The sequence below is a fragment of the Microtus ochrogaster genome, chromosome 18, assembly GCF_000317375.1.
Source record: "Microtus ochrogaster isolate Prairie Vole_2 chromosome 18, MicOch1.0, whole genome shotgun sequence".
NCBI classification, from domain to species: Eukaryota; Metazoa; Chordata; class Mammalia; order Rodentia; family Cricetidae; genus Microtus; species Microtus ochrogaster.
In genome coordinates this window covers 30746701-30771334 of record NC_022020.1, presented here as the reverse complement: position 1 = coordinate 30771334, position 24634 = coordinate 30746701, and the positions used below count along the sequence as shown (strand labels likewise).

Sequence of the window (24634 nt, the reverse complement as noted above, 5' to 3'; positions counted from 1 at the left end):
TCATGTACACATATACATACATGCACACACTCACGCACACATACACATGCACACACGCACACTCATGCACACATACACACACTCACACACTCATGCACACATATACACATGCACACACACATGGGAAGTGATTAGAACTTTTGAAAACTCAAATGCAACACTGACACTCAAAGTGTCTTCTAGAATCTGCCCCCACCCTTAATTGGACAGTTTTTCTTGGAAGAATGCTTCTATCCGCATTAGTACTAAGGTGGATTATCATAGAGAAATAGATTTCTCTGTATTTGTGTTTAGTAAGACTGTACCTTCTTGTAATTTCTACTGATTCTCAAATGGAAAGATGCCACAGCACAGGGGAGCTGGCATTAGCTCCTTCTGAGAAAGAAAAAAATTATGAGCAGTGGAAGTGGCATATACGTTAAGAGATTAAAATTCCAAAAGCAATGTAAACTTAGCTTGCCTAAATCTGCAACCTTAGGAAATGAAAATGTCTCCCTATATTTGGTATCATAACTCACGATCTAGGTTTAACTTACTTTCTATAATTTAAGCCAAAAAAAAAAAAATCCTGCATGCCTATAATTAGAGCTAGAATAGAATGCCATTTTAAACTAACAGTTCTTGTGAAGGGAAAAATAAGCAGTTGGGAAGCTTGTTGAGTCAGACTCTAGAGATAGCGTCGAGATTTGTTGTGCTCTCTTCAAGCATGCGCGCAGAGAAGGGTGTTCGTCCGCCACCTTCAGAGTTTACGTGCAACACCTTACCTTGGTTCCCTTTCTCTCCAGCTGCCCTTACTATTTCAGCTAGCAGTCTCTACTTTTGCAATAACAAAGCTTCACAGGGGGACAAAGTTTCCTGCCCTTCCACCGCATCTCCCGTCACTAGCAACATCCCTGAGAAATTGCCGAAACCCCTTGCATGCTCCTAGGGCAAGGTTAAGACGTCTCTGACTCTACCTAAGACTTCGCTTGAGTCTGTGCCTCAGCGGTTTTCCCTCAGAGCCCAAGCCAGCTGTGTGCCTTGAGGTTTCTTCAACCTCAAAACCAGTGCTTTGTTTTCAGAGGCTTAGAAGAAAAGAATCTTACTTCTTCATTTTCTCCTCCTGAGAAATTTACATCTGCCCCTGCTTCTTGGGATGCCTTTTGTCTTGCACGCTGGCTCAAATAATAAGAAAGTGTGTGCCTTTCTTTTGGGCACACATTTAAGGTGTTGATCAATAAATCACCCCCTGCCAAGCTCCAACAGCCTGGTTTCCTCCTTTGCCACTTAAATTCTCCCTTCAGATGGGAAAAGGAGCTCATTATTTTTCTTCTTCACCTCCAGCTATGTCTTTTTTCCTCTCTCTTTGCATATCATTTGACTTAGTTCTCAAGCCCGCCATCCCCATTTGTTCCTCGCAGGGTGTCCCTTTTACTACCTAGAAGCTAAGGAGACCCTCGGCAGAATCTTGTCCTTTTTCTTATTGCACAGGGACATGTGTGGGCTTTGAGGTCACAGAAGCCAGTAGTACAATGGAGAGAAGACATGACATGGCTTCAGATGCCATGTCTCTAGAGGGTGCCATGTGTGCTCACTGGGAAAGATGAGACCTCCCAGTAGAATGGCACCTCAGTCTTCTCTGGGTAATAAAGCTTGGCTCACTGAGGCACTCATATGATCAGGTGTGTGGGAGAACATGCTTCATGAGGTCACACATGGCAAGCCCACGGGATTAGATGCCATTAGGGAAGCAAGTATCTAAGACACAGCCACGATCCACTGCATCTGAAGGCCTCAGTTACACATGGAAGAGAGAGGAACCCTCTGTGCCCAGCCAGGCATCCCCACTGTGGAAGTGGAACTTGTCAAACCAGCTCTTCAGTCCCCACTTATGAAAGCATGCCTGAGTTAGCAATGAACAATCTACTGAGATCCAATATTATACCTGATGAAAATTGCCTTTTTCTTTTTCTTTTCTTTTTTTTTTTCTGAGACAAGGTCATAACTTCTGTCCTGGAACTTACTGTGTAGCCTCCCAAGTGTTAGAATCATCGGGATATGCCACCACACTGGGAAAATATACTTTCTATCAGTAGTTGAAGCCACTGTGTGAACCATCATTCTGGGTAGCATGGTGGTCACTTTCCTGTGTCACCAAGTTTCTTAAAGTCCATTATGTTTATACTGGTCTAAGACATAGTCTTAGGAAGCATAAAAAAAAAAAAACATAGCAACTTGGTCTTCCCATCCCTTTTTATCATTCTGGTTATGCCAAACCCAAAGACTGGCTCTTGCAACAATAGTTTCAACTTCACTCAGAATACTTATAATTTTTTGTTTAATTCATAACTAACTTTAAACTCTAGATCCTTCCCAGATAACTGTATCAACCAGAATTTAAACACAAATTTTTTTAATATATTTTTATGATTTTTGACAATTTACATGAAACTTTCTTTTATATATATTACAGTGTTGTAAAATTCCCAATCAAAATAAATGTTGTAAACTAAAAAATAGATCCATTTAAAGTAAATATTAAGTCACTGCCTGTGCAGAATAGATCAATGGTAAATATCTAAAAAGGAATAGCAGGTATCTGAGGTCTAACAAGCACTACTATAGCTGTTTTTCAGTTATTGGGACACTTTTAAAAGTCGATATGCATTACCTTGTACCAACTGAGCTAGAGTCTCAGACTGCAGGTCTCGGCAGGCCATGTATGCTGTGTCCTCAAATGATTCTGATAAAAGACTGTACTAGAAGTCCCTGCATGAGAAAATCTTCTGTTTCCTTTGCTCTGCAAGTTTTCTGTCTGGACATGTGCTTGTTTGATGGGCTACTGGGTGCGTAATGTGTTTCATTTGCAAGTTCACTGCCACAGTGATCTTTATCTTTAGAAAAGTTTTCTAAAAATGTGCTGAGAAGCAACTACGTGTGATTCCCTGAGGGCTGTGACTAAGAGGCCCCACCACCGTGGTACTTAGATACTAGTACAAGCTCTTCTATGCTGAGCTCGCTCTCTCTCTCTCTCTCTCTCTCTCTCTCTCTCTCTCTCTCTCTCCTTTCTCTCTCTCTCTCTCAATCTCTCCCTCTCTGCTTATACTTATGCCTATGCCAAATCCCACCTGAATGAATATATTAAAACTGTCACAAGTTTTTGAACTTTTTAAATTTTTAATTAATTATTAGTTTGTTTGTTTTTGTAAATGTTGGTGACATTGAGATTACTGTCATATCCCACCCTACGGTGTTAACTAAGTGACTTCATCCCTTACAATCTGCCTAACCCCACTGAGATGCCCAAGTTTTTTGTATAGTTTATAAGAGATAGTATGTGCTGAGCTTCCTTCCAGGAGGCAGGGAAGGGTGGTGAAGTGGCAGGCGGTTTTAGAGTGACTGAGTTCCAGACCAAAAAAAAAAAAAAAAAACCCTCTTACAGAGAGTCCATGCTCCCCCCAGAACAGACATGAGGTCCACCTATCTGTCTACGCAGGGCAGTTTGCTGCCTCTCTACCTCATGCTCACTCCGGGGCCTCAGCCCACTGGGGATGCATTGGCAGTGGTTATCAATGCACGCATGTGTTTCCCTCTTTCTTGTATGTGCACATGATCAGCCGAATCCACATGTTAAATACACGAGAATGGGTCTCAGTGAATAACTCTTATTCCTGGGTTATAGGTCCTGTGTGTCCTCAACAGAATGGAACCTGGGTAGAAGTCAGGAGCAGGCATTGACTTTGGGGAAAATAATTTGTGCCCCTCCCTTCAGAAAGAGAGAAATACAGTGAGCGTTTCAAGTCCTAGGCAATGGCCTCCAACCCACCACCTTTCCCTATAGCTCACCTTTCCCCAAATCAGAGGGCAAAGAAGGGTCGGGATGACTCAGGATATGGATGATGACCTGAAAACCTTGAAGGGAATAGACACAGGATGCCACACTATAGTACAAGGCCATGGCTGAATGTGAAGGGAAGAATCAGCTGCTTGCTAGTAGGATATGGAAACGTGGCCAGGGTAAAGGGCAGAAGATTTCAGACTTTTAGTGCCAATAAGACTACATTGTTCCAAAAGAACAATACCTACGCCTATTCCACCCAGGATGACCTTCTTATTTTGTACAGTTTACCTACATAATATGGTTTCTATGGTTTATAATCTACTTTTAAAAAGAATGTTACAGGGCTGAGGGTGTAACTCACTGGTAAAGCGCTTGCCTAGAATGTTCAAGGCCCTGAGTTCAAGCCCCAGAAGAACCACATAAACAAACAGATAGATAGATATATAGATAGAGTCATTTACATGAAAAGGGTTCATTGAACTTCTAAGATTGGAATAAAATTTGTGAGAGATAACTGGGCTCATTGCTTGAAGAAGACTAAAGGTAGTTGTGAGAAACATCCCAAACAAACACAATTTCTGCCTAGGAAAACAGTGACCAAAGGAGCATTAGGGAGAAGTGACCCTGGGAATGGTGTTCTGTTTTAAAGACGGGACCCGGAGGTCTGTTGTCTTAGGACTCTCACGGTGCTCAGTACTGTCAGCAGGATGGAGAGACTGCACAGAATGAGGAATGTCCTGCTAACTGTAACAGCGGGATTCATTAGGCTGGGGGGAAACTAGGGAGAAAAAAGTGGGGAGATCACAGAAAACAGTGTATAGTAAGTCCAACCAACGGCTTATGGGAATGTCTGACCCTTCCTGTGTTCTGCTTGGCATGGCTCCTCCTGTCCCCTCCCCATGCTGATAGTGCTGACAGTTGGGGTGTGCAAAGCAGCTCTTAGCTCACAGGAATGGGGGTGTGGTTACAGGGCTCAACTTTCCCCCAGGGAGAGGCGAGTGCATGATGAAGCAAGCTTATAATGTCATTTTGTTTGTTTGTTTGTTTGTTTGTTTTTGTATATGTGTGTGTACATGCATGTATGCAAGTCCACATGTGGAAATCAGGGAACAATTTAAGGAGTTCCTTCTCTCCATCCATTCTGCCATGTAGGTCTTAGAGATCAAACAAAGATCGCCAGCCAAGGACCTTTTCCTGCTGAACTTTCTGTGAGATGCAGTCTTACTTTGTTGATCAGGCATTGTGGGTAACCGCTGATTGCTCAGACTCCCAGAGACTAGGGCTATAGGCCAGAGTGAAGAAAACTAAGAATTCTATCCTGTGAGGTATTAGATATGATGATTTTTTTTCTTCTTATAAATGTAATGAGTAATTTTAATAGAGAAGGTAACCAAATAAATTGAAACACTTATACCAAATAAAAACACTTTCCTAATTTAATAAACTCACCAAGGGAATAATAATTACATGGTAAGCAGATTTTTATTACTGTATATGTCTGAGAAATAAGCAAAGTGGAGAAAAAAGAAAGCATTTATAGAAAAGTCAGTTTGCACTGTTACTGTTGTAAAATGTTTTTATAAATATTTTTGTAATTCTTTGAGAGTTGCGTGTGTTTTTTATATTACCTCCAGGTTCTCCCCTTGACTCCCAGATCCGCCCTCCACTTTCCTAGTCCTTAACTTTGTGTTTTGTTTCTTTTCCCCTTCCTTTCCTCGTATATTAGAAAAGGAAAATATGTTTATAGCAACAAGTCAGACAATAACATATAGAGGCTCTTCCCAGGTAAGAATGTTACTGCTTGGAGTATGAGTGTTCCTGTATCTTCCCCGTGCTTCTGCCTTCCCATGTTGTTATAACAACAGTGGGGGGGGGGATACAGTTCTCATACTGCCCACACCACTTAGCTCTACAGATAACCCTCTGAGCCAATTTGTCTTCTTTGAAATGGTAGCCATTCTAGTGTCTAGGTAGACCGTGATTTGTGCAGCCTCTTCTCCCAAGGATTCTGGACTTCAATAGATTGTGATCATACCTAACAAAGGAAGCTAGTATTCTCCAACATTTTTTGGGCGGGCGGGGGTGTCATCAGGTGCTGATAACAGTTTCCATTTAATAAGGACTTTCTAAAGTTAAAAGTTACATTCTTTTTCTTTTAGTATCTACTTCTGACTTTTTGTTATTGTTGCTTACTTGGCTGGCCAGTGACAGGGGTTCTCAACCTGTGGGTCGCAACACATTTCAAGGTTGAACCACCCTTTCTCAGGGGTTGCCTGAGACCATCAGAAAACACAGTTCTTTACGTTATGGTTCATAAAAAAATATAGTTATGAAGAGGTGACAAAAATAATTTTATGGTTGGGGTGCCACCAAAACATGAGTCATTGGATTAAAGAGTCACAGCATTAGGAAGGCTGAGAACCACTGCTTTCACCTCTGGTGAGAAGATCATCTTGACCTTCCCCTTTACAACTTCCAGGCAGCATAGTTCACATTAAGGGTCACCCTAGGGTCACCCCAGCCCAGGGCCTGAATGCTTTCAGCTAAGAAAATGAAGCGACTGTTTTGTGTCTCAAGAGCTACCCTGGTCATAAAACTGTAGTGAATTCCGAGCAGGATCTGCCATGTAGATTCTTTATGAATAAAGATTTTTAAAGGAATCTGACCCATCTTTTGCAAGATGGAGGGTTTTAGAGACTCTTGCTGGCTGCTGCTAGGTTGGCATACCTATAATGTCTGACTCTCTCTTCCTCCGAATTTTCTGTGTATATCTTCTATTTATATTTTTATTGAGCTATTTGCTTTATTGCCAGTTCTTAGGAACTCATTATATATAACAAATAAAAACCTTTTCCTATCTTTATTTATTCTTTGATAATTTCCTATGTATATATGTGTATAAGGTATGTTGATCCTGTCAACCCACCATCCCCTCTTCATCTCCGCGCAGGCCCTTCCCCTACTCCACGTCCTTAATCACTTTTATATTCCATGAATGAGCTCCTTGTGCACTCATAAAAATAATCAGAAAAAGTTCCTTTCAACAATAACAAAAACCCCCACCAGTATAAAACATTTGTATTGGGAGGATGAGAATACTTGATTTCATTATTTTTTATTATTGTTTGAGAATTCCATGCATGGGTATAATGAAATATAACCATATACATACTGTTTCCCTTTCTAACATTATTTTGTCATGATGATGAAGATGATGATGATGATGATGATGATGATGATGATGATGATGATGATGATGATAACCCATTGAGTTCAGCTAGTGGTGCCTATATGTGTCTAGGTGCAGGACCAGCCACAGGAACATGGGGAACCTATCAGTGGCCACACCCTCAAACACAAGTGATTCTTCTTTCCCTACAATGCCAATAACGTCTCAGTAAAGGGCAGGGCTTGTGGGGGGCAATCGCTCTCTTTGGCTGGCTGTGGCAATCATTTTAAATACCCCCAAAACAGCTTCTGCTAAGTGATGAATATTTGGTAATTCTTCCCTTTAGCCCCAGAGTTATTAGTTCCCAGCTGTGTGTCTATACAGGTTAGCTGGTTTAGGGGTTTGGTTTTTAAAATACCAGTCCTTGAGTTTCATCTCTCAGGCATGGTGACTTAACTTTCTGGTGGCAAGACCCAGAAATCAATTTTAAACAAGAATGCTTACTGGATTTGAGTATGCAGCCAGAACCAGGAATTGGATCATTCAACCCTGGGAGGTCATTGAAAGTTAAGCGGTCCTGTGGGACAGGCACCAGTGATCACTACTACCACCTGCAGGTGGGAGGCAGAACTGACACAGATCAGCTCCAAAGGGCTCTAAGCCCAGATCTAAGAAAGGTCCCCATTTTCAGGGTATTGGCAAGGTATCTTTGTATGCATGTGGGCCTTCCTTGTGTAAATGACTTCCCAGGGAAATTGGGAAATTTGTCAAGTTAGTATTGAATTTACATTTATATCATTGATTCTGCATCTTCTGTAGTCATAAATAGCAGACTATAATATGATACTGCTCGAGGCCTGGTATCTCTAGCCACCAAATATTCATTGACTCTTTATCCTAATAACAAACATCACTGGATTTTATAATCCATGTGAGAGGCAGAGGCAGTTTCTGCGACGAATCTTAACCAAACTCATCCAAACGAAGCCACTACCTCTCCCTACCCACCCTTCCCCAGCTATGTGTTAATTCGAATTGCCTTGCTCTGTAACGTTTCAGGATATTTCCTCCTTCATGTGAGATTATACAGCGTGTAACACTGAGGGAAATAACAGAGGAGGCAGTCATCAGGGAAACACGCTTTGAAAGGCAGTGATGCTGGCAGAACATGGAAATGTCTGGGGGAAAAGAGCACAGAACGGGCAGCGGCTGGGGCTTCTGCACAAAGTGGTAATTAGACAGCAAGTTTATCTTGTGCGGGGAAGGTGTTTCTTCTCCCTTCTCCATACACTGAGAATGTGAAATTGTTGTTCTGCCGTGACAGTCACCGTTGATGCATTGAGTTTCCTTCATATCTATGTATAGATACATATATATTTATACATCTATATATTCCACCAGGCATTAGTGGGGGTGTGATCCATACTCTGCCAACAGGAGTTAAATCTCTAAGAAATAAAGATAAAGAAAAGATGGATGATAGATAGATAGATGGATGGATAGATAGATAGATAGATAGATAGATAGATAGATAGATAGATAGATAGATAGGTAGGAGTGGATCTATAGGATATAGGTAATACGTGTAAATACATAGATAGGTATATATAAGTAAATGTTAGGTATGTGTGCATATATGTGTGTGTTACATATGCACATGTATGGAAATTCACGCCAGGACTTTGCACATACAGAGCACGTGGACCCTCACTGATTTCTGTCCCCAGGCCTGAGCTGAACCTTCGGCAGCCTGTTGTAAGCTGACACAGGTTTTCCTCTGTCTGCTCAGTTTATACTGTATCTCAGAAGGGCTTCCTCAAGAGTTCAGCTTCTCCATTTCAGAACCACTGGCATTCTAGTCTGAATAATTCTCTGTGATGGTTGTGTCTACTGTGCAGTGTTTAGCAACATCCCTGGCTTCTGATCACTAATGCCAGGAGTATCCCCTCAGCTACTCCAGAGCTGTCTCCAGACATCACCTAATGGCCGAGTTAAGGTTCCCAAAAAGACCAGCTGACTTAAGAACTAGGGTGCTCTGGAGAGTGAGCTTCTTCCTTCTTTCCAAACAGCTTACCTGATCCCCTAATCTAAATTGGGAACCTTGTTTTTTTCTTTCTCTCTCTCATGAAAAGTCAGTGTGGAGTGAGTGACAGACTGTAACAATACACTTGCCTGAGACATGAATGTCTTTCTTTCCTATTGCACCTCCAGTTCCACAGTATAATCTGTTTTGTTCATTCTGTACACATATTGCCTGGCGCAGTGATTGGCACTTAATAAGTATATGTCAAATGAAAGGATTATTTAATATCCTGAGGCACAAAGCCTGACTTGGTCCGAAGGGGTTTTGTTCTGAGAGCTTATTTCAGTCTATGCAGCAAAGCCTATAAAAGAAGAAATTAGGGCCATATTGAGGCTGTTGAAGGGTGTGAGCAGGAAAGTCTAAAAATTATATTATTTGGATAGGATTCCTGGGGGGTTTTGGCGGGGTGCTGTTGATTGGCAGGTTCATTCTGGAAACAACAGCTCTGATATGTCATCAGAAGCTGAGCCAACCTGTCCCTCCTGCTTCCCCAACCCACCCACCAATTCACAGAGGAAACAAGGCTTTGACCAGAGTGAGGCTTGATGCTCCATCGGTTCTCTGAGGACCAGAAGGGACGTGACATCAGAGACAGCCCACGAGGCCTCTTAATGCTCCTTTTCATGTTTAAAAATGGAATTAAGAGGCATAATTTTTTAAATGAAAAATGACTGACTGGCATTCTTCCCACCAAACATGGAGAGTAATTTAATTTGTTAGTGGCTTATTTTATTTGACAGTCTTTGTACAGACTCGATTTGGTTTGTTACACTGAATTACCCTTTAATGGCGGGTACATCATGCCAGACTCTACCCCCCCCCCAGGTGGGTTTGATAATTGGACAAGCGTCCATATTGTTCAAGGTTTCATAACAATGAGAATAGAGGCTCCTCAGCAGTGTGAGCAGGACTGCTCCTCCCAGCTTCCTGAGCGTCCTCACCCTGACCTTGGCATCTTCTCCAGCTCCTCTCTGCTCATCACATCCTCTCCAATCTCATGGTTCTCTGATACCTTGCACATGCTTCAGCCTTGGTGCATCTGCATCCATGGGTCCCCCCTGCCTCATGCCCTTCAGCCTTGGTACATCTGCATCCATGGGTCCCCCTGCCTCATGCCCTTCAGCCTTGGTACATCTGCATCCATGGGTCCTTCTGCCTCATGCCCTTCTGGCATCTGCTCATATGGCACCCCTCAGAGATGCCTTCCTGGAGAAGCCATGTCATATAGCATAAGAGAGAGAAAGACAGACAGACAGACAGACAGACAGACAGACAGACAGACAGACAGAGACTCCACAGAAGCAAACTTGACTGTGTCTGCCCTGAGGCATGCCTGATAAAGAGAAGCGATCTAATTGTGTTTGTTGAGTGACTAATTAAGCTAATGGCCCAGCTCTCAGGAGCACACACACTCCCTCATAGCCCCCCTTCTAGTCCATCTGTGTCAGCATCCTCTCCTTTCTGAGTCTGCCACCACCTCCCTAGGAGATACCTCCTAAGAAGTTCCCACTGAACTCCAGTACAGCTCAGCACCCCTTCCTCAAGTATCTGTGTAGCCTGGTACAGAACCAGGAAGACAGAAAGTCAGACTGACTCCTGATCCAAGGAGTACAGGCCTCTTTATTCTGCCTCGGGCCAGCTGTGTGACTTTAGATTAATTGCTCAACCATTCTGTGCTGCACCTTTCTTATCTGCCCCTTGGGGGGATCATGAAGATAAGATCATCCACTGATAACTGGCTTAAGTGTTTAAAACATTCCAGGCAGTAGATATGGGGGGTGTCACTTAATGTGGGGGTGTTCATAGAAGGTCTCTCTGAGAGGGTACCACTGGAAAGGGAAATTGACTAAAGTGGCTCTCCATAAGCCTATATGACAGGTCAGACACAGGCTGCCCCTCGTCCCCAGGGAAATCCATCAGTGGATATAATAGCCGGATGCCAGGTGTCGGGGAAAAATGGGATTGGGTTGGTCTCTCCCAGTACCACGCACACAAGCGTGTGAGAATACTCACATGCACAAGCAACCTCAGGAAGACACTGGACCTGAGCAGAGGAGGAGGGATGCAGGCTGACCTAGAGAGGACACTGCTGCATCCCAGCTTGGGTCACTCCAGGTGCAGCACCTCTGCAGCTGCCAGGAAGCCTCCGATGAAAGCTTCAGCTGAGTTAAGTGGTGCCAGGCCTGGCTGGGCATTTGCTCATGATTCCAGCACTCGGAGGCTAAGGTAGGCAGGTCACAGGTTCAAGGCCAGCCTGAGCTACAGATCAAGGTCTTATTCTCCCAACATCAAAAGCTAAGCTTGCTCTCTCTCTCTGCGACACTGGGCTGCATCCTCCCTTATAGGGTGGCAAATGGAGCCCCTTCCAAGGCTGGCTCCAGGGAAGCAGAATGAAATCATGGATGGGGTGGAGTTGACACCTGGGGTTCTGAACACCAAGGCTGGCTCACAGCACAGGAAGGCTGCCAGAACAGTACTCACCAAAGAAAGCCCAAACATCGCCTGTCACTCTTGAAATCATGCCCCGCTCTTCTCCCTGCATGGTCCCAGAAGGAATAATCAGACCATGCAGGAGTCATGGTCCCAACATGGCTATCTAATCTGCCCATCTGGTCCTTCTTGAACTGCAGAGGGTCCTCGTTATGACACCATTGTGGACAGTGGACAAGCCTTTACCTGAACATAAGAATGATTCAGGGACTCCCCCGACATATACATAGATACACATACACAGACAAACATGTACATGCATACACCCATACACACACACACACACACACACACACACACACACACACACACACCTACATCCTTTATCTGTGCAGAGCATCAGAGAGCTCCATCCCCAGACACCTGCTCTGAGCCCTTCCCCATTAGACGACCCATCATGGATTGTGTCAGCCTGCATTAGCAACCAGGCTCATCACATTAGGCAGCAGCCCTGGGCTGGCAGCTACTACTTTGAAATGCCTCTTTATCCTGTTGTCACGCTCTCTTCTGCATCAGACACAGCCACAGGAGCAATCTGCAGACCCAAGGCAGACATGAAGGACCAGGTTAGAGGGCAAGGATTTCATGGAAGCCTGACAGATCCCAGTGTCCTGGGCCCTGGTGCCTGGGTGGCATTCAGGCCTCCCTGGGGAGCATTGAAAGGCTCTAAAGTGTGAGCATCCTTATGACCAACTGTAAAAGTGTAGGTGCCGTGTGTTCCTGAAAACACACAAAATAGATGCTCTGTCCATTTACTGTAAAAAACTGGCGATGGCTGTGGTGACATCATGCACACAGCATGGTGTGACATCCATAATGCCTCTCTTCTACAAGCCTCCCTGCCTATTTATCCAGGTCACTAACAAAGCAATGGCCAGTCCCCGCCTTGTGCAGTGTTCCTGCCCAGTGCAGATGAGGAAAGAACCTCATCTTTGTAGTCAGATGGGTCCTGAGATCAAATCCCATCTGTGCCTTCTCACATCTGGGCTACCCTGGGACAGTGTTTGTAATCCTACTGTGTGCTGGTACCTGTTTCATAGCTGTTGAAAGAATTATCTGGGAGTCTTATGTGAAGAGTACCTGGCCAGGCACTGATGCTTCAGTAGCTAGTTCAGGGCCAAGTTCATGGGGGAAGCTTAGTTTTATCCATTGTGAAACCAGCTCACACAAGCCCTCAGTGGGTGTTCACTTGTGCACACCTACCTGTGAAAGCTGGAGCTCAGCCTCCCTGTACCTCCAGAAAGGTCTGATCAAAGCTTGACCTTGCTCATGTCTAGGTCATCACAAACACATTCATTATGTCAACCTTCTTGATGTAGACAGAGCCCCTTCTTGTAGATTACCCCCAATCTACCTGTCACCTTTGTTCTCACAGTGGGCTCTATCGCCATCCGGGCTTCAACCCCCTTTCTGCTGACCTGGGGACTCACACTCCTCTTTCATGTTCCCACCCACTCACCCAGTCTCAGGAAGCCTTTCAAGACCCACTATGCCTTGTGCCTCCTCCCTGGGGCACTTGCTCAATTGCTGTGTGATCTTTCACCCCATCTCCACCCCTTCCCCACCCCCAGCTATGGCAGCCATGTGACGGTGAGGCAGGGGTCCTGAGTGCTTACCAGGTGAGCCCTTGGGACTTTGTACAAGGCTCGGTTGGTGTTGCTGAAAGAGTGTGTGGGATGGGGAGTTACCTCAATAAATCCCCATGACCATCCTCAAAAGGAAGAGGACAAAGTAGGTTCAGTCAATGACCAGATCACGGGGCACATCCCAGCCCATCAGTCAGTGGTTACATAAGCTCAAAGCGGAAATCTCCCACTCTCCCACAAAACCATTATTTATGCCTGGCATATGAGACCCAAGAGACCAACTCCCCCCTCTATCCTGGCACACAGAAGACCCCAACACTGGCTTCTGGGACCCAGCATCTCTTCTGTCTAGACCTTATTCCATCTGTGTGTTCTCAGAGCTGTTCATGTGCACGTATATGCACACGTGCGCGTGCGCGCACACACACACACACACACACACACACACACCAGCCTGTGAACAACTCCAAGTTGGGGCTGGGAGAACTCTGCCTTCTAGCGGGTGCTGTCAGGTGACTACCAATGGGTTTAGGGCCCCCTCTTCTTGCATCCTGTGGTGATGTTCATCCAGAAGCTAGTCTTAATCTAACCCCTGTTGTCACGCCAGCCAGGGCTCCTCCGAGAGTCTTTGTGAGGGAGGAGAAGATCTTTGTGGTTCTTTGTCTTTTTGTTTCTATCTCAGAGCTCTGCTGCGCTCTGTAGTTTAGCTTGTTTGGGTCTTTTAGAAGAGTGTGTCTTTGTTCACATTTTCCTGAGAGAACTCTCTCTCTCAGTAGCCTAGCTCCCCAGCCCACCGTGAAGAAAACGCTTGCTGACATTGCTCTCCACAGTCCTTCAGTAAACACTTCCAGAATACCTTCTAAATTTCAGAAGCATGACCAGATAATTTACTGTCCAAATGGGGGCCAGTTTGAATGTGACACTAGCTAATTCGTACTTGTGGACAATTGGCGTAAACAAAGACGCCCCATGGCCAACCAGGATGCACCAAGCACTTGTATGCTATCGGCTCATTTGGGGTCACTGGAGTCTTAGGTGGTGGAAGGCTTTCCTATAATTGTCCCGTAAGGGTTAAAAGTAAAACTAGGAGGGGACCCAGGCCACTGGGGGCAAGATGTAAAAACACAAGAAAGGTGAATGGAGGTTGAAGCTAAATGACAGATTCCTAAGATTGTTCCCACAATTGCCTTCCTGAATGGATTTCCTGTTTAAAAAAAGAAAGAACGTACATACTACCAACACTAAATGGGCTCAGAAGGTTGGTTGTATGTGTGTAAATGTGCACATGTATATGAATACATGTGTGTGTGTGTGTGTAGCAATAATAGCCAAAGAAGAGGTCATGAATTTGAGACAAAGTGAAGATGGGGCAGGAGCAGGTGGAAATGATGTAAACACAGCACTTATATTTCAAAAAATAAAACGTTTAAATTAAAAAAATAAAGGAAACAGACTGGGAGTGAGAGCTTAGAAGACTGTGTTCCCATAATGGGATCTAAGTCCCCCTGAAGGGCGCTGGGGAAGTGTTTCAAGTTTATAAAGATGTGATGTCACCATCCCCTATCTCCCAGTGCCAGATGTCAACATCTGCAAGGCCCAGAATGTGGTGAGAATGGCAGCTGGCTTCTGTCACTCTTGGCTTCAGGGTTGTGACTTACTGTGTGGTGGTAAGGGCACAGCATGACCCATTTCCTACCAAAAAGAGACTTCTGTCCTGAGCACTGTGCCTCTCTCATATCCTAGGTGCCTGTCCTGAGACCCATGGACCTGATGGTGGAGGCTACCCCACGAAGAGTGTTTGCCAATGCGCACACATACCACATCAACTCCATATCCGTCAACAGCGACTACGAGACCTACATGTCTGCTGATGACCTGAGGATTAATCTGTGGAACTTTGAGATAACCAATCAGAGTTTTAGTATCCTTTCCCTTCCAAGCCAATAGCCTATTGGTCTGACTCAAGGGTATCCAGGTAGGAGTGGGCAGGGGAGAAAGAGGTAAGGAAAAAAACATCAAAATGGAAATGCCTGGCAACTTTGAAGGAAAATCTTAAATTGTGGGCACAGCAGCAGCACTAGCTCTGGAATGTAACTTAAAATCATTTTTTTACACAGTAAATAATGTCCCCAAAGCAGCTTGACATGACAGTCCTAATGCGACTGAGGATATAGGTCCAAGACACCAGGTTTGATGCCAGCACCTCAAACAAAACAAAAACTATAAGCGTTATTATCTTCCACTTAACTCAAACTGGGAAAAGTCAAAACGACTCCTGAGTGTCTGTGTGAGGCCAGTATCTGACATCATTATATTCATCTTGTATTTAGTGATAACAGCTGACCTCAACCTGTGGGTCACAACCCTCAGGACCATCAGAAAACTCAGCTATTTACACTATTCATAACAGTAGCAAAATTACAGTTATGAAGTAACAATGAAAGTGATTTTATGGTTTAAGGGTCACCACGACAGAGAACTGTATTAAAAAGTCCCAGCATTAGGAAGATTGAGAGCCACTGGTCTAGGGTGTGCCCATCCAGTCCATCCTAAACCTGACTCTTAACTCTAGTTCCCAATTCAGTTCCTGCTCTCAGCCCTCAGGGAATTGAGTTCTGGCTCCCAATCAGCCTTGGGTCTTCAGTTGCCAGCTTCTGCCATCCCAGCCCCGCCCATCCCCTAGCTGTCCACAGTGAACCTGGGACAGCTGAGATGCCTCCATCCCCACTCCTACCTACCCTCACTGACACCACCACCATTGTCTCTTTCCCCTATGGGTGCCTGATTCCTCTCCTTCAGCACACATGCCCTGCCTATCAGTTACCGTGTGACCCGCACGACATCCTGACTGTGCACCTAACACTCCCGTAACTTTCCAGTGAACTGGAAACTCTAAGTTGTTTCCCAGGGTCTAGAAGATTCCACACCATCTGGGCCTGACTGCCTCTGACACCTGTCATGTCGCTCTTGCCTCGCCCACTCTGCTCCAACCAGAGAACCATGTTTCTATTCCCAGCTAAGCTTTGCTCCTCCTCTTTCTGCACCTGCTGTCCCCTCTATCTGGACATGTGTCCCCAGAGTTCTTGATTCCAGTCTCAATTGAATCTACTGTCTCTACGAGAGACTAGGCTCCCATTAGTTCCCAAGTGGCTGTATTCTTGCTGTCTTCATCATGCTCATCAGAACTTGAAATGTTTTAGCATGTGGGCTTTTTAGTTTGCCCCCATGGGAATGTCGTTTTCATGAGAACAGGAGCCCCGAATGGCCCATTGCTCTATTCCAATGGATTCAGCATTCTGTACCTGAAAGCCTTGCACACAGCAAGAGTGCCATTGTAGTCACTGGTCAGAGTGGACCTATAGGAGACTCTTCACTATGAAGCCTAGCTTGGAAATTTAACTTGCAAAGTGTTAAAGCCAAGCTGAGGGAATGGGTTCATTGGTAAAGTGCTTGCTCGGTAATCTCGAGAACCTGAGTTTGATCCCCAGAACTCGGGAAAAAGAAACGAGATGTGACCGCACTTTTTCATAATACCAACACTAGAGGTGGAGGTACACTCACTCTCCAGCCTTCCTAGCCTATTGGTAAGTTATAGACCTGGAGGAGATCCTGTCTATTTGAGGTGTGGGGGTCCTCTGAAGAGCAACAGCCACACACGGGGATGCAACTCACACACATACATGGAAAGGATATTTGTGCAAGGGTACACAGCTCGATAGCCACTACCACAGAGACATCCTATAGTCCCTGAGGTTCTTAGGAACGGTGTCCGTAACCAAGTTCTGGCACTGAGATACATCTGGAGACACTGAGAACTGGTCTTCGGGACGTCCCAGAACAGAGACGACACACTGTGTGGGCCGGAGAATAGCTGACTCTGACTGCCGAGTTCTCCTGGCCGAGCAGCTGCTGACAGAATGAATGTAGATGGCGGTCACCTTTCCCTCCTCACATCTATTCCGAGAACCAGGAATCTGCCTGGGCTCAGCCAGCTGTCACTCTGAGCTTATGCTTCCCCAGCCTAGGTGGCATGTTTTCTGAATTTTGCCTCCAGGCTTTCAAGAGGGACAGGAACTTTCTCAGGCATTTGGGGAGACAGATGCCTTGGGAAGAATGCAAAGGGGACATATTAATAGTGCCTTTTAGGTTCTCTTCTGCAGATGTGTGACAGCCTGCCAGATGCTGGCATACAAATGAGACCTTAGCGCTCACCCTTACCGCTGCCATATGTAAAATAATCACTGTCATCATGTGGGTGATGATAACTGATATCTATCTACTGCCTTTCAGCCAGACTGCCCCCAGGCAGGAAGGTGTGCAAACCAAGGCCCTTTTGCCTCTCAGCACTGAAGTGTAGCTACCTCTGGAGCAGGCAGCAGCCCTCTTCCACAACATCCTCAGAAAAGTATCAAGAACAACCCTTGTCTTAAATACCTCCTGTTTAGCACCTTCTTCTGTTATGCCTTTTATCGACCAGAGGCAGGAGCATGGCTTGGGATGCCTGGGGTGGCAGGCAAGATGCTTTATAGAAATACATGGACCGTCTTCATAACAGTAGAGGCAGAAAACTCGCATCCTGTGAGGTCACAGATGCTAAAAATTCCACTTAAATCATACAGTATACATCCACAATTAACTCAGTGAGACAAGTAGCAAGGAAGTCTGTCTGGGGACACACAAGCACAGCACTGATGTCACAGCTCACAACACAGGATTTAGAGTCTGACAAGAACAGAGCTCTCACCCAGGCCCACCACTTTCTGACTGTGAACCTTCTCACAACATGTCTTTTATTTACCCAGACTCCCATTCTCTACTTCATCCTCCGGAGGGAAGAACTCTACCAAAGGACTGTGAGATGGCGAAACTGACTCCCCCCCACTCCTCTCTTACACAGACACACACACACACACACACACACACACACACACACACACACGTTTCGAGAAATGCCTTACTGAGTAAACAAACATCTTGATTTTCTGTTGACTTAGTGGCTACTCCTGAATCTAATGATATTTTAACTACCGTCTGTAGGGCCTGCTGCCCCATGGTCAGTGTTTCGTTGATCAGGCCACAGCCTGGCGGGATTTCTGTGCCTGCTGGCACTGACTCTGTTGCTGCCACCAGATATAGTTTTTAACTAAGTTTCTATAGTTCTGTTCACCATGAAGACTGAGGAGTCAGATATTGATTGGGGTAGAAACCTGGTAGCTCAGAGAGGCAGAGAAGCAACCAGCTGACCATTCTTTTCACATTTCAGAGAGAATGAACGTCTCTCCATTCATTCCAAACCAAAACACTGTAAATCTCTAAGCCCCTCCCTACTCCTTCCTGTGTGTCTCTCTATCCATCTTCCTGGATCTCCTGTACTCTCTATGGCTAATTCTTGTCAACTAGTCACTGACTCCGTCCCATCGGCCAATATTGATTTTATTAACACATTCTCAGGGGTCACAGTGTTATCAAATCTTCAACAACAGATCAGTTTAACAAAGTCTGATAAAAGTTATGCTTCTGTTGAAGAGATGAAAAAAAAAACACTAGAGAAGATGACCAATGATTTCTACTCTGTCATTGTCTAGATCACACTCCTAAGTCTACATTCCTCCTTCGGCTCTAGACTTGGTGATATTTATCAAATGTTGCTCCCTATAATCTAATCAACATCCATTTTCAGAGTGTCTGAGGTCTAGGGCCTCACATTTAGCATTAGGTAAGAGCATGCCCATCCTAATTTTTGGGTACTTGACCACAAGCCCTCTCTATCCACAGGCACCCAGGCCATCCCAAATAATGGGTCCTTTCTTAAAGTAAATAAAATGATCTTGATGCATCAGGACCCCATTTCTAGGTTAGTAATTTTCTAGAGCAAGAGGTGGCCCTGGGCTTTAATAAGCGAAGTTTGCTCTTAACACATTGCTTCTCTGGGAATGGGGAGATGGTTCAGTGGGTAAGAACACTTGCTGCACACACATGAGGACCTGAGTTTGAATCCCCAGCTTAAAAATTGCATATGACTATAACCCCAGCCCTGGGGTTTGGGGGTGACAGAGACAGGCAGATCTCAGGGACTTGCTGGCCAACTATCCTAGCCAAAATAGGGAGCTTCAGATTCAGTGGGAGAACTTGTCTCAAGAGAACACATCAGAAAATGATAAATCAGGACAGCCAATAACCTTTTCTGACTCTATGTTTACGCATAGGCTTGCACCCTGGACACACATATACATGCATCCTAGACACACACACACATGCATGCATGCTGAACACACATTCCCAACACACACATGTTACTATTTATTTTTGAAAAGCATGTTATACACAGATTCCTTTGAATTCTTTGTTGGTCAGGAGAGCTAAGAATTGATCAGCCAATGAGTTTTATCTTGTAAAATTGCAAACATTGGGACCAGGTACTGCACTAAACCTGACAAAAGAAAAGAGAAAAAGAAACAAAATTGAATTTTCAGAATGACATGATACAAATAATAACACCAATGTGTGTTTCATTGTGAGCTGAGAAAAGCTCTTAAGAGAAGAGAATTTAATTCTTCAAATACATTTTTTAAAAACTGGTTTTGGACTAGAAAATGAAGGGGGCTTTGCTGAGGAACTGATCGTTGAGTTGAGATATTCAGAAAGAGACTATAAGCTAACTTGGGCAAGGAGGTGTGGAGATATTTGCCTAGTGCACACCAAGGTCCCTGTGGCAGGAGGAATTCTAAGCAGATGGCCATCCCTGGACATAGACTGGAAAGCTTAGGCAAGGATACTCCTTGTGTAAGTTGAGTCTTTGGATGCCTCTGAAAGAAAAAACCCTGGACATTTTTACTTGATCCCAGCATCTTCATAAGGTGGTTTTGTTTGTCATCTTGCCCCATCCAGGATGCACAGAGCCTCAACTCTGTGATTTCCAGCTTCTAGTACAACACTTGGTCACATCGTGGACAGTGGTCTCCCTTTTAGATTAACAGGTCAGGGCTACACAAGCCTGGGGAGGACACAGAAGCCAGATACAGCAACTCCCTGTTTCTTAATATGTCTTTCATCCCACCATGGGAGCAAATGTTGTCTGAGGTTTCTGTCCTGCCCAGTTCCCGCAGTCGTTAAGTCCCAAAGAAATCACATGGAGGTCTACATTAGTTAGAAACTGATTGGCCCATTAGCTCAGGCTTCTTATTAATTCTTATAACTTATATTAGCCCATTATTCTTATCTATGTTAGCCATGTACCTTTTTCGGCGAGGCAGTCACATCTTGCTTCTTCTGTGGTTGGGTCATGACTGCAGAAGAAATTTTCCTCTTCCTAGAATCCTCATTGCTCTGCCTCTACTTCCTGCCTGGTCACCCTGCCTATACTTCCTGCCTGGCTACTGGCCAATTAGTGTTTATTTGAAATATAATTGACAGGATACAGACTATTGTCCCACACCAAACAAAGGCACAAATTAATTTTAGGCTGGCATTTTATATAAAATGAGATCACACCTCCCCCTTTTCTGGTTCTGGGATCAAGTTTTATGCATGCTAGGTAAATGCTTTACCACTGAACTGTATTCCTGGTCCTGAAGAGCATCTCTCTGATGATAAGCCGAGCACATAGCCTGCTTGTGCTGAGGCAGCACCCACCCTCATGTTGAAAGCCACCCTGGAAGGTTTCCCCAGGCCAGTTGCCTTATTTGTGTAAACACTAAGCCCCAATTTCAGAGGCTACCCTCATGGTACCTAGTCTCTCTCCTCCAGAGGTGCACCTCTTGGACCTCTTATAGTTGGGACAGACAACAGGAGTTGGGCCGCATGCCTCTCTTGGACTGCTCCGTTTCCACAGAGCAGGGTGGTAGCCTAGCCACTGAGCTGTATCTGCACTCTTTATCTGTTTGAGAAGGATCCCACTTCGGAGATCCTCCTGCATCAGCCTCCTGAAATTCTGGGCTTATAGGTGTGCACTCCCCACCTGACTCAGAACTAAAGACTGAGGTGTCAGATGCATTAGACTTGAACCCAGTAATGTCTCCCAAATGTGCATAATCTTGATTGGTCATTTGAGATCTCTCCATCCCTCAATTCTGTCATCAATAAATAGAAATAATAAGATACCTGGCTCAGGAGGTCATTGTGAAGGCTGCATGAACAATCCTATGAATTACCTAGTGCAGGGCGAAGGTTCCACGCATGGCAGTTATTATTCTGGAGATCATATTCTCAACCTACTTTTCTTTCTGCTGAGCTGTCTTGTGCTTTCCTCTCCTCAGACAACCAAAGGTTATAGAATTCACACTCCACCAGCTTGGTGACTTGATCCATTGACCCATGGTGACTACCATGAACTTTCTGCTCTTGAAAATGTAAAGAAGCTTAGAAGAGACCCCCAAGTCTCAAAAATGAGTCACGTAAATGCCATAAGCATTGCCGAGCACTTACAAAGCAAACTGAGATGACACAAAGAGTCCAGCTCCCTCCCTTTATCATGGCCTGTAGTCTGGTGGGTGAGTGAGGTAGAGTTCACTTGGAGAGCCGGGATGAATGGAACTGGGGTGAATGCAGAAAAAAAGATGAGTACTGGGAAGGAGTGGTTAAGACACTAGTGATGAACCTTTGCCAGTGTGTTGTCCTTGTAGGTGTAAGGCTGGCCAGGCAAGTGCCATCCATGTTTAAGATACGGAGTCAGGGATGGAAAACCACAAGCAGGCAGAACCCTGCAGGCATGAGCTGAAGGGGGTCCACAGGCAGCAGTCAGGAAGGAAGACTGGGGAGTGATCAACAGAAATGGAAGACATGTCAGGTCTCAAGGAAGGTCTGAGGTTTCTCTTAGTGGACCGCCCTTAGCAGGGGCTGGCCTCAAACTCACTCTGCAGCGCAAGTTGATCTTGAGTTTCTGATCTTCCCACCTTAACTCCCTGTGCCAACAATCCTAGTCCATGCAGGGCTAGGCTCAAACCCAGGACTTTGCAGCCCTGAGCTCACTATTCAATGTCTTTCAGCTAGGCCATGCATGGGGTGCACACCTTTAAGCCAGCACTTGGGAGGCAGAGGTGGGAAGATCTCTGAGTTTGAGACCAGTCTTATCTACAAAATGAGTTCAAGGATAGCCAGGGCTATATAGAAAACCCCTCTCTCAAAATAAGTAAATAAATGCCTTCCAGACAGACCCACATTACAAAGTCTTTTTTCTTATTAACTTAGAGTCAACTGATTATGGGGTCTTCAGTTTTATCTATAAAATCCCTTCATGGCTACACTGAGGTGGAGTAAGTGGGTAAATGACTGGGCCTATGCACATCACTTTCTTCCTTTTGTCTTCCAACTTTCTAAGAAGAATATCCCTTATAACTGAGACTAATCTGAAACAGGAGAAGGGGAATCCCAAGGTCAATTTAACAATGCTAGCATTCCCCAAAGCCATCAAAGTAAGTGTTAGGCAGAAAGATACACACACACACACACACAGAGAGAGAGAGAGAGAGAGCCTTGGAGGGAAGACAAGTCTAAGGGCTTTTGAGCCTATGTGAAATACCAAGTGTGTTACAGATACATGCCATCTCTTGGAGTTCCTTCATCTTTCTTTATTTTAGTTTACTGATACAGGGTCTCACTACATAGCCCAAGCTGGCCTGGCACTCAGTCTCTCAATGTCTTGGCCTCCTGGAAGCCAAGATTACTAGTATATGCCACCATACCCAGAAACTTTTCCTCTGTATGCATGAGTTTCTATGTTCAAGATCATCTGAGATTCTATAACTGATCAGATCTGAGCTTTAAAATTTTATCAGCCTGTCTCCAAGTCATCTGATACAGTAAAATCTATATTCAGCCATGCCAATGAACCAAACACATACTATGTGACATGTGTCCTCCAGGATGCATAGACAGGAAGAGTCCCAGCAGCTGGACAGATGGAAACAATGCCTGAACAGAATCTTGGATTATGAATTTTTTTAAAACACAATTCTGGGCTTATTAACATGTACGTAGAAGACTCTGTGATGTGGGGCTCTCATAAAGTCATAAAGGGTGTTGCATCAAATGTCTTGTGAAGAAGCAGCCTGTAGACTTACTGTGACATCCTACATCTCTGTCAGCCCCTCAGCCTGAACCTGGCACTTGGTAAATAGTCTATGGATACACTGGCTTTTTAAGCTCCTAAAGGATGTCTATTCCCTGAAGCCTGCTTCAGAAATCACCAATGCCCGAAAAGCATTCAGGGTTCCCTGTCCTGGGAGGCAGTGGCGGGGAAGAGACAGAAATCTTTAATAAATAAATAAATTAAAAAGAAAAAAAAGAAATCACCAATGCCTTACCCGTGATTTTAGCTGACAAAATCAGGCCCTTTGTGATCATTGCTTCAAATTTGAATCTTAAAAAAAAAAAAAAAGCAAAGATCGCATGATAACATGTGTTCCCTAAAAGGGGGTACAATTGTAATAGGCTCGGAGTTCAAAGCCAACATTCAACTATTTCCTCACTTCAGAACTGAAGACTTTCTATAGCATGTAGGCAGCCTTAGCTGCTTTGAAAATCCAGTAACCTCGACCAGTAAATGTAGCATGTCCTATATGTGTGTAACGACTCTACAAGGATCTTCCTCAACTTTCTTGTTCCTGCCTGGTTCATCCAGGACTTGAGGAAGATAGTTGTCAGTATCATAAGAATCAGTGCAATGGGACAGAGGCACGTGTGGACAGCCACTTTGACCTCAAGATGCTGCCTGGAAATGGTTTTCATGGATACATGTACTTTCTTTAGAAAATGGGATTCTGTCCAATATGAAAATGATTTAAATAATTTCTCTCCATTATCTCTTCTAATAATTAAAATCCTTATAGGTTGTTAATAGGATTCTATTCATCTGAAGGCAAATAAATTGAACCCCAGAGAGATAAAGTGACTTTCTCAAGTTCTCTCAGTTAAACAGAAGGAATGAAAGCGGTCTCCTGGCCACTATTGTTCCAAACACGGTATTTATCAGTGTTTTCTTGAATTCTACCCCCAGAGCTCGGGGCCTGTCTCAGCTCTCAGGGAAGACTCTAAGCAAAGATTGTTTTCTTGGTTTAATAGGACACAGTCATGGTAGAGGTCTTGGAAAATGAAATCAAATAACCAATAACCTCACCACTGATTTTGCCTCTCAGTTGTGAGAATGCCAGCTAATTAAAGCTGTATTGGTTAAGGGGGGAAAAGGTAGCAGGGGAAAAAACTAAGAAATTCAAAGTCTTGATTTGTTAGGAGCCTTTCTTCTATTCAGCATGGAATACTTCACCTCTCACTCCACACACACACACACACACACTCACACTCACACAGACACACACACTCACACTCACACACTCACACTCACACACACTCCACAGACACACACACTCACACACACTCACACTCACACACACTCACACACACACACTCACACAGACACACACACACTCACACAGACACACACTCACACTCACACACACTCACACTCACACAGACACACACACACTCACACA

At 44.6% G+C, this 24634-nt stretch overlaps 1 protein-coding gene across 6 annotated transcripts in view; it reads left to right on the top strand.

Annotated features, from left to right (window-relative positions):
• The window catches only part of Ppp2r2b (protein phosphatase 2 regulatory subunit Bbeta), a 399374-nt gene that overhangs the window by 330471 nt on the left and 44269 nt on the right, over positions 1–24634 (top strand). For all 6 annotated transcript variants that reach the window (XM_026783466.1, XM_026783468.1, XM_013349565.2 and 3 more), the window contains one exon: positions 14892–15069. In XM_026783466.1, coding sequence (XP_026639267.1) covers positions 14892–15069 — 178 coding nt within the window. The remainder of the gene's footprint in view (positions 1–14891; positions 15070–24634) is intronic.